Raw genomic sequence first — 16,005 nt, forward strand, 5'->3', positions numbered from 1 at the left:
GAGCACTCAGGAAGAAAATGTTTATACTCCAGGAGGAAAGAACCCTAGATTGCTATCTTAATGTGAGAATAAGGCATCCATTGGCAAGTATGATCTTCACTGGCAAGTATGATTCTAGATCTGCTTATCACATGTTGTATGCAAGATAATCTGCATCCCTTTGTGCTTCCTATTCATAATTTTATCTTGAAACACAGATTAAAAGAAAAAAACACTTGCATGAAAAGAAGGCAGCAGAACTGTCAACCTACTTGATAGAATAGAGAAAACAAAGACTCAAGTATACAGAATGTAGTCAGCATATAATCCAGTATATCAGGATTTAGGCTACCACAAAATAGAACAATGCCTATCTTCCCCCATTCCATTACAGGACAGAAACTGAAACAGGACATGAGGCAAATTACAGTACAAAGAGAATGCACAGGGAACTTCCAAAAGATGTGATGAGATTATGCCACTGCATTTCTGATTGACCACAAAATCACAGAATGGTTGAGGTTTAAATGGGTCTGTAGAGATCATCTAGTTCAACCCCTCTGCTTGAGCAGAGACACCCTAGTAGAGCATGTGGCAAAGGGTGGCATCCAGGTGGGTTTTGAAGACCTCCAGAGAAGGAGACTCCACAACCTCCCTGGGCAGCCTGTGCCAGGGCTCTGGCACCCTMRCAKKRAAGAAGTTCCTYCTCACCTGGAGATGGAACTGCCTGTGTTTTAATTTATACGCCTTACCCCATGTCCTGTCACTGGCCACCACCAAGAGTTTTGCCCCACCTTCATTCTCTGTATAAATACTCTCAAGTACTTATACATATTGATCAGATTCCCTCTCAATCTTCTCTGGTTACAATGGCATTTGCAAAAAATACTACCTCAAACAGCTTTAAATGATAATGGCTGAAGGAAGAAAATTCACAGAATAAGGGTATCTATAATGTGAAACTCTTCCCTTTTAAATGAAAGAGAAACAAACTGCATTAATCCAAGGAATATGCTTACAGCTGCCTTGAGTGATTTTGTTGATTAAACAAAGGATGAGATCCTTCTGTACACAGTTGAAGTGTTTCAGTCATACAGTGGAATTTATAGGCTGCTGAGAAGCCTCTGAATGGATAAAATGTTCAAATGATTTATTTAGTGTGCCAAGCAACTACAATGGCAAACTAATTCAAAGTGATACTCTACGCAGCTGTTCACATCTGACACTAAGGAGAGCTAATAGAGAACTTCTAGATTCAAAACATTTCCGGAGGAGTTTATGGAGACTCACTCCTGCATACTGGAGGTTCTGTATCTCCATTTAATTTTCTGATAATCAGAGATATCTTGTGGTTCTTCTGGAGAARGAATATATGCAAAGTCAGATTTTAAGTAATGAATTGTGAAGTGTCAAGTATTGAAACAATAGCATTTTAGAAAGGAGAAGGATTCTCTATCACAAGGGACTCCTTTTTCCATGTGCACAGAATCTAACTGTGCTGCATGACTAAAAATATTTTTTGCCTGTTTCGTCATGCAGCACAGTTAGATTTTTTGCCTGTTTCAATTTTGACATAAAAGCATAAATAGCAATTTATGAATAACTTCCATTTCTGAAAGACTTTCCCAAAAATTTGTATGAATAGTTAGTTTCCTTTTTTGCATTCATGTTGCTTACAAATGCCCCAAATCACCGATAGTTGCCAGATAATTCTAGAGAAAGACTTCTAGAATGGGCCTGGTGAGACATAAACATTCCTTGCTTGGGCACCTGACATCAAAGCCCATAAGATGGGAAATAAAGACATCCATACTCAGAGTCCAGCTTTGGCAGTATAACTCTTTCACAGAACTGGCAGGGCTAATTTTGTGCCCGATAGCCAGGAAATAGGTAAAGATCCCGACAGAGGGTGCTACAGTATTCTGACATTTCCTTACAGCGATGAAATTCTGTGCCTGGGGCATAACCTTCTCTTTGCTTGATCTGTCTATTCACCTAAACAAGAGAGAAAAAAAATGGAAAAAATAATAAGAAGTATAGAAAGTGTCATCACTTGTTATTTTATTTGACTGATCAAAGAGTGCCTTGTATACTGCTTTTCTAAACTACAAAAAGCATACGGAACTAGACTGTAGTTCTACATCAGATCAGGTTATCAGTTACACTGTTCATTTCCCCCTTATTCTTAACCAAGCATTAGTCCAAGTGCTTGCAGTTATATTGTAAGATAGTTTAGGGAATGAACTGATCAGAAAAATAAAATTAATCACTATATAAGAAAAGTGACTGCATTTAAACCAGAATAATTCTGTCCTAAGTTCACAAGGTGGTCACACAAGAGAAAGATTTAAAGGAGCACATGGTTTGCTTAAACATACCACTTTGATTAAACTGCCATGGAACTCTACCCTTAGAATCACAGAGTCATTATGGTTGGAAAAGACCTTCAAGATCAAGTCCAACTGTAACCCCTCATGATTGAGCCTGCTAAACCATGTCCTTAAGAGTTTCATCTACATGTTTCTTGATCACCGCCAGGAACAGTGACTCCATCACTTCCTTGGGCAGCCTGTTCCAATGCTYGACTCCTCTGTCCATGTAGAAATTTTTCCTAATATGTAACCTGAACTCCCCTTGCACAACCTGAGGCCATTTCCTCTTGTCCTATCTGTAGTTATTCTGGATATTGACCCCTGCCTCAGTACCACCTCCTTTCAGGTAGTTGCAGAGAGCAATAAGKTCTCGCCTGAGCCTGCTCTTCTGCAGACTAAACAATCCCAGCTCCCTAAGCYGCTCCTCRTAAGGTCTCTGCTCCAGCCCCTTCACCAGTTTCACTGCCCTCCTTTGGACACACTCCATGTCCTTCCTGTAGTGAGGGGCCCAAAACTGAACACAGGATTTGAGGTGTGGCCTCACCAGCGCTGAGTGCAGGGACACGATCCCTTCCCTGTTCCTGCTGGCTACGCTGTTCCTGACACAGGCCAGGACACCCTTGGCCTTCCTGGCCCCCTGGGCTCGCTGCTGGCTCATGTTCAGCYGCTGCCGACCAGCACCCCCRGATCCTTTCCTGCCTGCAGCTCTCCTGCCCCTCTGCCCCAAGCCTGCAGTGCTGCACAAGGTTGTTGTGACTGAAGTGCAGGTCCCAGCACTTGGCCTTGTTGAACCTTGCACAGCTGTTCTCAGCCCATCGATCCAGCCTGTCCTGATCCCTCTGCAGAGCTTTCCTACCCTCAAACAGATCAACTCTTCCTGCCAGCTTAGTGTCATCTGCAAATTGATGAGGACCACTGATAGATAATAGGARGGCAGCTTGGCAAGCACCTCCACCTGCTCCCTCAGAACCCTTGGGTGGATCCCATCTGGTCCCATAGATTTGTGAGTGTCCAAGTGAAGTAGCAGGTCACTGAGTGTTTCCTCCTGAATTCTGGGGGCTTACTTCTGCTTTCCATAGGTGTCTTCCAGCTCAGGGGGCCAAGTACCTTGAGGAGAACTGATCTGGACGTTAAAGACTGAAGGAAAGAATGCATTAAGTACCTCAGCCTCACCCTTGGTAACAATGTTCCCCATCACGACCAATAAAGGATGGAGATCCTCCTTGACCCTCCTCTTCTTGTTAATGTCTTTTACAGCAGTGGCCAGATTCATTTCCAGCTGAGTTTTAATTTTCTCTCTATAAATGCTAGGCAATGTGCTTGTACTCTTCCTGCATTGCCTGCCCCTTCTTCCAAAGYGGCCCAAGTCTAAGTGACAGTTTCCTGTTCAGCCAGGTCTTCTTTCACGCCAACTTGTATTTAGGCATGTGGGCACGGCCTGCCCCTGCGCTTTTATAAGATTTCCTTCCTGAGAAATGTCCAGCCTCCCTAGACCCCTTTGCTTTAAGAGTAGATTAATCCTAGAACATTGAAGCAATGAAAGGATCTTCAGAAACCTGGTAAATGTAGGACAGGAAAGATACCTTAACTCACCTTCACCAGCATGTCAGCTACATGAGTGTCTTGGGAGTCCTCTGCAAATACAGACGTGAGAGCCTCAATATACCAGGATCCACGCCTGGTGTTTCGCATGGCAGCAGTGCCTGAGAATAAAAAGTGTACATGATGAGGTTACTGGAAAAGATAGTCAAACACAACCTCTGTAARACCCAAGAAACAAGGCCTCTTCCTAGTACCTTTCAGACACGCATATCCACAGATCATATCAGAGCGTGTAGGCAGACGCAGCTTGAGTTTTTCTTCCTTGTTTGCATCACTTTCCTCATAGCCTGGGGAATGTGACCGTTCTTTCCCATCTCTTTGATCCACTCCCCGGTCTGCCTCATCTGTGGGAACAATAAGGGGAAAGGGGAAAAAAAAAAAGAGAAACGGAGAAATTATCCTAAATTCTATGATATAATTTTCCTGTATTCCATCATTATCTTTGAATCCTAGTCAGCAATACCCTAACTGTTGTAGTGCAGACAGATTTGCATTAGCCAGTAGCTTAATCAGCAGTTTTAAAAACGTATCTGCCAAATACTTCTGCACAAACTCATGTAGATATCAACAAGTATTGAAACTCTTCAGTCTCATGAGTCTTAGTCTGCATGCTGATGGAACTTTTCTTCCTTCCTATGCAGACTGAGAAGTAATGCCAAAGCAAATATTTTTATTGTACATCAAGAAGCATTGGAGTACATGATGCCTAGTCCTAAAAGTTGCTCTTTCCTACTTTTGATATCATAGTTGTTTGCCTATTGCAATATCCTAGTCTGTGGCATTTTGTAGAGAAAGCTTCTTACTCTTTCCTAACTAAAAMCTTCTTGGGAAAAGGAAGGTCAAGCCTATTTTGTTTGTGTAGACAGAACAACTGTGGTAACATTACAGTCAACAAAAAATTAGGCAAGCTGCCAATACAGGCTTATTACACTTTTTTCCACACTGATAGGAGACTCTGCATTCATGTCTCTTCAAGAATATATGATGTTTAAATAACATCAGGAAAGCAATCTCATTAAACTCATTTTGTAAACACACATATTATGGTATTCTCAAATGCAATAAGGAACAGGTGTTTTTTATATATATCTAAAATATTTTTATTGGAGAGATTACATGTTTTTTTCTGCATTAAAATTAAACTAGTGTAGATAACAGTTCAATTAAATGTGCACTTGTGTGGAGGACAAAACATAAAGCTCAGCTAAAAATAGTAACGAAGGAAGGAATTTCCAAGGGACAAAGGAAGAGAAAGGAAAAATGCATACACACTACAAAGGCTATTCCAGACTTCTCTATCCCAAGAGGAAAAACAAACCAACAAAAGTTTTCCATGACAGAAATTCTCTTTGTAGTACCAGCAGTTTCACAATAGTGCTCAAAAAAGTGTAAACATTTCAGAGAAAACTTAACCATTAGCAGATCTGAAAGCTAGCTTTTTACACACCATATTTTGATACAARGGGAACAAATAGTAGAAATGATAAAAATAAACATAAAGAACAGGAAGAGTGAAAAAGCCACAAGTCTATGAGAATTAAGGAAAGAATTCTTCAGTGCAATAGTATGTGAAAAAGGGCATACGGAAAGGTCAGCTAAAGGGTGACAGAGCAGAAAAGGGGGAGAAGTCAGAAGACTTGCAGCCAACTCAAGAAAAATTTTAAGAGATGCATCATACCCAGGATCACGGGTAAGACAGGACCTCATACGAGGTTTCAGTGCTAGTGTACTACTCCATTCTGTGCTATAATTAGAACACCATATGCCTCACTACCTCTACTGYAGGCATAGCAAGAGAGGCCCTCAGTATGGGATACAGAGTGTGAAAGGGCTTTCCCTGTCCAAGGTGCTCTGGGGTCTGCAAGTCAATGCACACACCTCATGCAGAGCGAAAGACACTTACAGAGCAACAGATGCAGTGGCAGCAGCAGGGCAGAGGGAGGTGAATATGGGTTCCACTTACAACTGAGAGAAGTTTTTCTCCTGAAAGAGGAGAGGTGACAGCAAGTTGAATGTGAGGGTGTGCATGGGTGCAAGTGTTCCTTAATGGCAGGCCAAAGACATTGCTTTCAGTATTTGGGCACTCACCTCCCCGGCAGGCCTGAATAAAGAACATTTTGGGCTTATTCTGGAGATTTGGACAGTTTGCATTATCGAAGAGCTGGAAAGCCTCCTGCAGCTACAAGAAAAAAGAAGGTAAGTATTCTTCACTGCAGCCTTCTGCAACGTACAGCCTAAATGGCCCACTTTATTTCACTGTTATTTTGGATATTATTTCACTACTCTTGCTATCTTCCCCTTTATTTCACTTATTTAATTCTCCTCCAAATAATCACACTAGTCAGACTGAAGGTGTCTCTAGCGCAATATACACTTTCTGATAGTGGCCATACACAAATACTCAGGAAAGAGTATAAAATCAGGGCAATTATATCTGACAGATCACACTAATACTAGCCCTCTCATTTTTAGTGCAGGAATTTTTTGAGTTGGATTGGTTTCTATGAATTTTCTAACTTTCAGAATCACCTATAAATGCTCTAGCCTCCTCTTGAACTTAAAAAACATTTTGTATTATTAAGATATTTTTGTAAGAAGTTTCCCAGGTCAACAATTCGCTGAATCACAAACACCTTTTTTTTTTTTTCCAACCTTACTTTTATCAGTTTCATTTGATGCACACTAGTACTTGTATGGGAAGAGGGAATCAAGTAATTGCTTCCTATCTGCCCTATTTCTATACTATTCCTTATCTCATAGCACCTCCACACTTTGCTTCCCASATGTCCTTATTTCTCCTTTTTTAAAAAAGTAGCTCCTCAGTCTTCCCATCACTTTCCCTCCTAATTTTTTTCTTTATGTCTTAGAAAGTAACAATGGGATCTAAAGTACGTCAGGTCACAGGAGTGTACCTGTAGGAGTTTGCCATCAATGCCATAAACTCCACCCTCCACACCATGGGACAGTAAGGCTATAATGCAGGAATCCACATCCCGATGCTCTGGCCTCTTAGAGAATCTCTGCAGTATATCCTGCATCTCCTGGAAGAGAGARAAAAAAGTGTTGAATACTTCCCAGATTTTCTCAGGGAAATGGATGAATGTATAAGGATAAATAAAAACGGTCTGCTTCCTGTTGTGGAACAAACCCAATAAATACATCAAATTCATAACACAAAAGATATCTGGTCACGACGAAACTTGTGAAGTAAGCAATCACCCACTTACCTGTGCAGTTTTATCATGATGGACAGTCACTTTATACCCAAGATGTTTGAAAAGCATCTCCAGTGCTGTACAGTCCACATCTCCCCCTGAGCGGTACTCCAAGTCCTTTTTGCTACTGAAATGAGTATTGCTGAGAATAAGTGCAAGGCCTCGGGGCTCGGATATCAGTTTATATGCCTGAGAAAGAAGAGTAAAGGAGGTTTAACGTAGGTAAAATCAGCCTGCACAAGGAAGTAATACAGTTTCAGAGTAAAATAGAAATCCCTGCATACCCGCTTGAACACTGAAAATGTGTACAGTTTTGAGAAGGTGCAAAAGCACAGGCTAAATTTTGGAAGGTTTTTAATATATCTAATGCTTACATTGCAAAGAGTCTTAAGACAACTCCTCCTGCAAGTCTCTGCAGCTGATGTCCCTGTAAAGCTGCATTATTAAGATGCTGTAATATCTTGCCTTGTTTCAAATTGCAAAATCTTGCTAACTTCCTTCTCCTTCCCCCAGACACAACCCCAACATAACCCCACATATTTGGTCATACCCATGAACATCGTTAGGATATTACATAAATTTTAGATAATATTACTTAATTGTTGTCCAGAGCAGGTAAAAATGTAAAATGACGAGTGCAATTGTAACAGAAAGACACTGTCAATTACTGATCTTGAGTTACAAGGCTGGCTAAAAATATTAATGGAGAGTTTAAAAAAAAGAAAAACCCAGCTTAAGGAGATTATCTTTGAACTCAGTAGTTCCCTCTCATCACTTCTACTCCAACAGCAGCAAACTGTTAGTAAATTGATTACCAACATTGCTTTCAATTGGAAATGAATACTGAAAGAGGATAACAAATAGGCTGTAACCACACAGATGTAAAATATGTAAAAAAAGTTGGGCACTCACTGAAGCACTCTAATTAGGTCTCCCCCAAAGGAAAAAAAAAATTGTTTTGATGCATATATAATCTGTGATATAAGCAGTGTTAACATGTTATTTATCTCTATGAGAAGATTTGCCCTGCTACACAAAATGATTCATCTTCCTTATGCCTGGCCCACGACAACCTGTGCATTATGAATACAGTAAACAACAAAAAAATACCCTATCTACACAGTATCTACAATTACAGAAGATGATTCAGTTGTTCTACCAGATGCAGCATATAATTCAGATCTAGCTTTTGTGTCTAAAGAGAGACTCTTCCTAAGCCAGCTGGCAGTTAAAACATCCAAGACTGTGACAGCAAGCTGAAAYACAGACCTAGTGTCTTACAGCCACTTTCAGAGTATGTCAGCACACAGAAGAACAAGCATGAAAGTAGATAAGGAAAAAGATATATAAAACACGAGGCAATAATACAGACAACTCGCAAACAGCGACAAAATGGAAGAAATTTCGGAGAGTTCCTCATGAATATACAACAGACATACCAATTTGTATAGAGTTATGGTRCTTCTCAAAACTTCTTCATGATTAAAAATGGGAACTACATAAAACGGAACATGACTGGTAACACTTCAGCTACACAGATGGCACTACACTAATTCACATCCCAGCAAAACATATGCTTCCATGCAAGTAGTAAGTAGTGTTGCTTCAGTTGATATACACAAATATCTCACATTTTGAGAAGATTTTGTCTATTCAACTACTTACTAAGTGCTGGTGGTCATGATAGAATTCTGGAGTGCAGTGCTTCACTGGAGGAACTGGTGGACCATCTCCATTATCCMAGGAAAGTTCCACTGGTTCTTTGTGAAACATGTATATTAATAACAACAATAAAAAAATCTAACTGCAAAGCCTCTGCATTAAATTCCTAAGCCACAAAATCTTAAGCATGTGCAAAAGTTTGGGCATGTTCCTGTATTACGCTATTCATACCTCTCAAAATTTTGCTTGATCAGGGACTAAAGACATACAGGAAAACATAACAAGAAACAATAAGACTACTGAAATGGTATACTTTTAATATTTTTAATTTACTGTCCTCTTTGTGGTTTAACTTTAATAAAAGCCTAGCAAATTCAGTTGCATAGATTATGCAAACAATATTCACACCCAAAATTACATTTTAAAAATTACTAAAATTTTGCACTTCTCTGCTTTCTAGTCTATCCAATTCTCTTTACAGTGAGATTGACTATTACTAGAAATAGTCAAAGAAAACCATGCTTTTTCTTTCATAAAAAGACCTCCCATTCTCACTGGATATAATTTCACTGCTTGTTTTACACTGAATACCCATATAAGCAATCAAACTAGATGTTTCTAGCTTCTASACAAGGCAAAGACCTCTTAGGTTCATCTGTCTCTGAACAACCTTTACCTCTGGATAGAGGCAGATAAAGGAAGAACCAGTTAATTTTTATTTGCAGACACTTTCCTATCCTGAAGAAACTGAGCTAATAACATTCATGATTTCCTTTGAAATCCTTTTGCAGCCCTTTGAGACATAACTCTTAGGTGGATGAACACCTACTATAAAAGCAGAATCTTTGCAACTAAACAAAAACCTTTTATAACCTAGACATTTGCTCCTTAATACCAGAAAGAACTCCCTGTAACCAGCAACCAGTTAAAGAAGTGATTAGGAAACATTACTACTCCAGGTATTATCAGAAACAATAAAAYGGCTAGCCAGGTCATGTGTTCTAGCAACTAGTTCCTTGACCAAGCCACAAATACCTGCTTATAAAAATRATCATCTGCTACACTCGATAGAAGCTACAGAAATCTGTTTTGGGTCCATGTAAGCTACATAACTCCTTCAATTTTAACATATATGCTAAGAAGGAAGTATTACTAAATTACAAAATACTGCTAGAAACCAGTATTAATCTTTCTACACTTCTAGTTCTACCTAGTTCTACCTAAGTTAGCCATTGTTTCTTATAAATCTTAAAGAAAGAAGAAAAACTTGGAAAATCTTTGAAAAACTTTGAAATTTTAGAGTTGACATGTTCTACTTAAGTAATAGTTTCCCATAAGAATAAATGAATGAAGCTGACTACAAACCGACTGGTTCTCTCTCCCACTATGCTCTTCCACTATCATTTTCTTGCTTAATTCTGCCTTCAGCATCCATTCATAACATATTCAATTCACTCAAAATTTTCTATCACAAGAATTAACAGACTGTTGGCAAATTTGCTTCTAAAATGGAGATGTGAAAGGGTTTTAAGAACAAGTAACCAAACAAATAGCCAGTCAAACATTCATGGTGTCCTGTGTGACTCACCAATCCAGCGTGGTCTCTTTGAATTACATGATTCATGGACAGGGAATGGAAGATAAGGTCCGTAAGGGTGTTCCAGCTACAAGAGATCCAATAAATCCATCAGATCATTAGCAAAAGTCTTCTATTTTTTTTCCATAGCACAAGGCTGTAAGTATCATGAAACAAAGAGATAGGTATTTATAAACATACATAAATGACTTCAAACGTAATACTCATCCCAATGAAACAGAGAATGACAAGACAGTTATGTTCCCTTTTTTTGCAATTTTTTTTTCTAGTGCAAAATTCTTTTGTTTCTTTACCTATCTTGACTGCTACCCATATCCCCCATAGGGAAATACTACATTGAGATATCATATCCTCCTTGTGCATCTTTAATCTCAAAACCTTTTGCCAAAACTTGATCTAATAATTTTTTTCCTTTTAGATTATGAAAATTTCATCATGTCTGCATAGAAATATGCAACTTTAAAAAGGAGAAAAATAGTCTGAAAAAGCCTACATTTTTCATAAGGGAACTTCTCTGCTCAAATAAATCTGCTCTTCCTTAGTACAAAATAAGCTTATTGTGAGTTCTCATCTTTGTCAATTCACTGAGAATACTGAATCTTTATTAAATAATTATACTTTAGTCCAGTGTTAGTATCTGTCGATAATGAAGAGGTCAAAGCAAAAAGTAAAATTACAAAAAAAAAAGTTCCTCCTTTCCTCACATTAGACTCGTAGCTTCCTACTCAGAGAATCTTTAAATACATAATTTGAAAGATTTTAAAAAGAGCATTTTATTCCTAGCTTTCAGGTACAGCAGAACATGGGATTTTTTTTTCTTCTCACCTCTTTCTAACCTCAGGCTATTGCAAGTTTCAATTTACTAATAAAACCCACTCTGCCCTTTTTGCATGCTCATTTCTTTTAAAATGTATAAACAAGCCCTTCTTGGTGCTCATACACAAYCCCAAATGTAGCCCATTCTTGTATTTTTAAAGTTGAAGTACCCTGGAAACCCCCTTGCTCAGGCTGAATTCAGTCTTCAAGATCATTTCTTCCAGATGTTGCTGTTTGGTTTCTCGTAATGCTTCGCAAAAAGCTGAGAAGGCATTAGGACCTCTCTTGGGCAGCAAATTGAGGAATTCCACATTTTGGCTGAAGCTCCCAGACTTGGCCTAGAGACAGAGAAGAAACAGAAACAACCTAGCATAAATCTTTTTTCTTCAGGTTAATGTTCCATTCTGTACTCAACTATGCCAGATTCCTTTTAATACTTTTTCCATTTTCTTTCCACCTACTRTTAATTCATGGAGGAAAAGAATATATGACAACACAGCAAGATGGCAATTCATCCTTGACCACACACAGTAACACATCCTCTTATCTCTACACTTTCACTTCCATTTACTGGCTGGATAATTTCTATTTCCTCTCATGTAATTGGCAAAGACCTAAACCACATTTTTTCCACTACCGCCCGGCTTGTTTATGATCTCCTCTATTCACATACAAATCCCTCAGAAAGCATTAGGTAAAATATTTGCTTTATGCAGTTAATTCCAAAAAAACACTATACATGTATAATGTTACATTTAGAGTAATTTATAGTACCATATAATAAACAGTAACAACATAGAAATACACACATACAAGTGTATATATATATAAAAAAATTTAAGTTACACAGAAACAATAACAAACGGAAGTTACACTATTAGCAATGATGAGAACATAGGATCAGAAATGAAAGCCTCAAATCTCACTGGTAAACTTGTTAGTTTTACCTGTTAGTTAGCTAGTAAACCTGTTCTGGTCTGCAGAAAATAACCAGCTCCACTTAATTTTAATCTTTCTGTAAGCCCTCCGAATTTTATTTTCCCTAATTAAGTAAAATGACATCTGGTAATCTAAAGTACCTATTAATTATTCTTCCTTTCTAACAGGCCAGTAGCTGATTAGGAAAACCTTAAAGCTCAAGGTCATGAATGTTTTTCCACTTTGTACATATTCAGTCAGTGACTGAGCCATAGGTCATAACTGGGAACAGGAGCTGTTTTGAGAATTAGACTTTCAGGTTAATTGAAAGATTTTATTCCATTATGTTCAGGTCGTATGTAATCTRCTTTTGCATAACTTATTCCTCAGTGACTCCTTGAATACCCAAGCGGCAGTATCTCCTCATCTATTTTTTTAATTCATACTGCTATTAAGGGTTCATCTAAACCATGTTCTGCAAATACTCAGCAGATTTTCTAAAAGATTAAATTCAGCAGATTTCTTAAAATGTTTTCTTTTGTTCTGTTCTCCAATACATTCTTTATCTGTCTTCACACCTGCAAATAAATTTGGTATTAGGAATCTGTAAAACATGGACTGACTGTAAGACACACTATGAATTCAATTCTTCATCAAAATTTCATATCAGTCTTGTTATTGATACAGAGTATGCATACAAGATTTAAGGAAACAGGGGACATCCTGGACAAATATCTTATGTCCCTTTGTCAGTCACTGACTCCTTCATTACCATATAGCAGCCAGCATGGAACACTGATATCCCCATGATCTACTAACTGACAATTACATTATAGAGCCTTTAATTTATTATAAAAGGGAAACAAAATGCCTGCTACTGTAACTACAGATTTGAAGCCCCCTTCCACAGCTCTAGAAGTACATCTGACACCCTGTCAAGAGGGCACTGATGGAATGGATTTTGGACTTCGTCTTAGAAAYGCTGTTTTCACTTCCACATTTTCTTTTTATTGTCCATCTGTTTGGTCTTTGTGTTTGAAATCTCTCTTCAGGTCCTTCATCTAAGTCATTAGATTTTCCTTATCCTCACTACACGTTAGACCCAAATTTTTTCTTTGTTCCCTTGAAAAAATAGTACGACTGAAAATATCTATTTTGACTAGTATCTTTCAGAATTTCTCAGTTAAAATTAATTCTTGCCAATACTCACTCCATTTCTTTGAACATCAAAGCTGCTTTTATTTATTCTTCTCTAGCCAACATATATAAACTCTTTAAGTAGTATTCACATGCCATATGATCTCTTTACACAGTTCAGTCACCTTCTCTTCAGTGGCTATGCCATCATTCTCCTATCTCACCTTTCTTTTGTTTGTAATATGCATAAAGGATTGATTTAGCTCTCATACGTGAAGATATTCCAGGCTTTCTTCAGCTCCCTGAATTCCCCAGTTTATTTCACATTTCTTAAATATGCTTTATTTAAAKAAAGTAGACTATAAATTGTTTCAAAAAACAATTTGTTTATTCTTCCATTTAATATAACCAGAACAAACACAGGATTAACATAACTGACAGATTTTTGAAGTTTTAGGATTTTTACCACTTAGGAAAATCTAGGTAAAACATGGTGGCATTTGTTTCTCCCTGTTTCCACCAAGGTCCACCATTAGTGTCACAACACACTTTTCGTGAATGGTTCTCCTTAACAGTTTATTCTTAAAACTTTTGTCCTCATTTGACCCAGGCTGCAGAAGAAATTCACAAAACTATCCAGAAGAATGAAGGAAGATAAGACAACTTGTTTTTGACTCAAGTGATTGCTTTTGTTTATGYCATTTCTTGCTTACTTATCATCTACCAGACTGTTATCATCAGTACTCTCCCCTACCTTAAACGCTGTTGTAGTGTAATGCATATTTTGCATTACTACTCTTCTAGTTGTTCTTCTCCTTTCCAAACCCCTGCCTCAACAAGCTTATATTATTATTTCTGCTACTTTGAGCTTCATGTTCTGTATCAATAGTCTGAGTTACTCTATTTTCTTGCCCAGACTGCTGTTTGCTATTCAAATGTATTTCAGCAACCTCCTACAAGTGTAAATAGCCTTACATCCATTTGCTCATAAACCTGTTCCACTTACCTGTTAACTGACTTCTCCCTCACAACATCTTCTTCCTCTCTACTGTCTAAAGTATTGCAGCATTCCCTTCTACCTAATTATATCTCTAGGGCAAGATGCTCAGACTTCTTCCTCTCTTAGTTTAAACCTTATTAACTACAGCAGCCTTTTTCCCCTCAAACACTATTTCTTCTGGCACTGTCCCTGCTTGGGGAGGGTTTCTCTTTCAGTGACAGATGCAGGCCAGCAATGGAATATCTCCACAGCCAAACCAAGTCATCAGTTCTTGATTCACCCCTTTGTTATTCACTATATAGCTCTATTTTTGTCCTCTTTCACTTAGGATCTGAAGTATTTCAGTGAAAGCTGCCTTAGTTGGTCAGTATATTCAATATGGTGTAAGAAAAATGTTGTGCTATTTTTTAATACATACCGAGTCAAAATTCATCAGGAAGTTGTTTCCTTCCAAAATTCTTCAAGTATTTCAGAAAACACATACAAAGKGTAAATTATTCATGAAAAAGGAGCTTAACTGCCGCAACAAGCTGGCTATAATGTATCAATTTATTTTTTCTCACAAAATCCTTTTGAGARCAGATATTATTCCTGCTTCAACAAGTGGGGAAAAAAGCGGGGTACAAAATGATAACTGAAGACTGAAGGACACTTCTTGACTCCTAACTAAAGACTGAAGGACACTGCCTGACTCCTCAAGTGCTGCCTGCTAAAGTGACGGGCCCTCACAYTGCTCAGTGACCCAGACCTCAGCCCACAGCCCTACTGCCCTGAGAACCACATAGCCCTCCTGTGTGCCCCACACTTACCCCTTCCTGCTGCACAKTCTCCAAACGTAACCACATCAAAACATGCTGGCAACCAATACGTGACCCCTACCACGCTGTCACTTCCAAGAACGCCGCTGGGCTTAACTGGGAACGGAARGCGCGGGGCAGCCGCGCCGGACCTGCATACCTGTATCATCTCCACCATCTCGGGGGTGACAATGTCCTTCTCGACCATATGCTCCATCAGCTCTTTCAACACCATCTGCTTCGCCAGCAGCACCCGGTTCTTCTTGAGGGCTTCCTGGTGGCACCTCTGCATGCCGCACGCTCCCAGCATCCTGGCAGCGGAGGAGGGACGCAAACCCGACGTGAGCCACCCGGGCCGCTCCAGCCCGCTGCTCCCGGCCCGTTTCCGCGGAACAACGGGCGGAAGAGGCTTTCCCGCCGCCGCGGCCGCCCAGGGCCCGCGCCCACCTCTCCCCCCCGACCCGCCGCAAAGCGCCGCGCCGCCCAGGACCGGCCCTGCGAACGGCCGCGCGCGCGCGCGCTCCTAATTCTCCCGCCACTCACCTCTCCCGCGCGCGCTCCCAATTCTCCCGCCACTCCCCTCGCGCGCGCGCGCGAGAGCGCGCGAAAGCTCCTCCCCCGCGAACCAAACAATCCCCACCGCGTAACCACCCGGGGCGGGGCCGGGCCGCTCTGCGCAGGCGCCGTCTCGGAGCGCGGGAAGAGGGCGGTGCCCGCGCCCCTCTTCCCTGGGCGGCGGCCGCATCATGGCGGCCGCCCCGGGGGGCGGGGCTTGCGTGCGGCCTCGGTTTGGCTCCGCCCATGACCCCCCTCATGGTGGCGTCTCTCTCCGTCGGGAGGCTAGTGGAAGGGCTCTGCGTGAAAATAGGATGGGTTTCTGATTTTTTTCTTTTTTTTTTTTTTTTTGACC

At 40.0% G+C, this 16,005-nt stretch overlaps 1 protein-coding gene across 1 annotated transcript; it reads right to left on the minus strand.

The window, feature by feature from the left end:
- Positions 1–1,597: 1,597 nt before the first annotated feature.
- CASP2 (caspase 2) lies at positions 1,598–15,405 on the minus strand. Its single transcript, XM_026044467.1, has 10 exons — positions 15,256–15,405; positions 11,414–11,581; positions 10,419–10,494; positions 8,834–8,928; positions 7,181–7,357; positions 6,866–6,994; positions 6,042–6,132; positions 4,148–4,297; positions 3,945–4,054; positions 1,598–1,974 (listed from the first exon to the last, which is right to left on the minus strand). The coding sequence occupies exons 1-10, from the start codon at positions 15,403–15,405 to the stop codon at positions 1,840–1,842; spliced, it is 1,281 nt and encodes a 426-aa protein (XP_025900252.1). The 3' UTR covers positions 1,598–1,839.
- Between the last annotated feature and the right edge of the window lie 600 nt (positions 15,406–16,005).

This window comes from Nothoprocta perdicaria, unplaced genomic scaffold (assembly GCF_003342845.1).
Source record: "Nothoprocta perdicaria isolate Ctin4 unplaced genomic scaffold, notPer1 scaffold_366, whole genome shotgun sequence".
In the NCBI taxonomy this organism is placed as follows: Eukaryota; Metazoa; Chordata; class Aves; order Tinamiformes; family Tinamidae; genus Nothoprocta; species Nothoprocta perdicaria.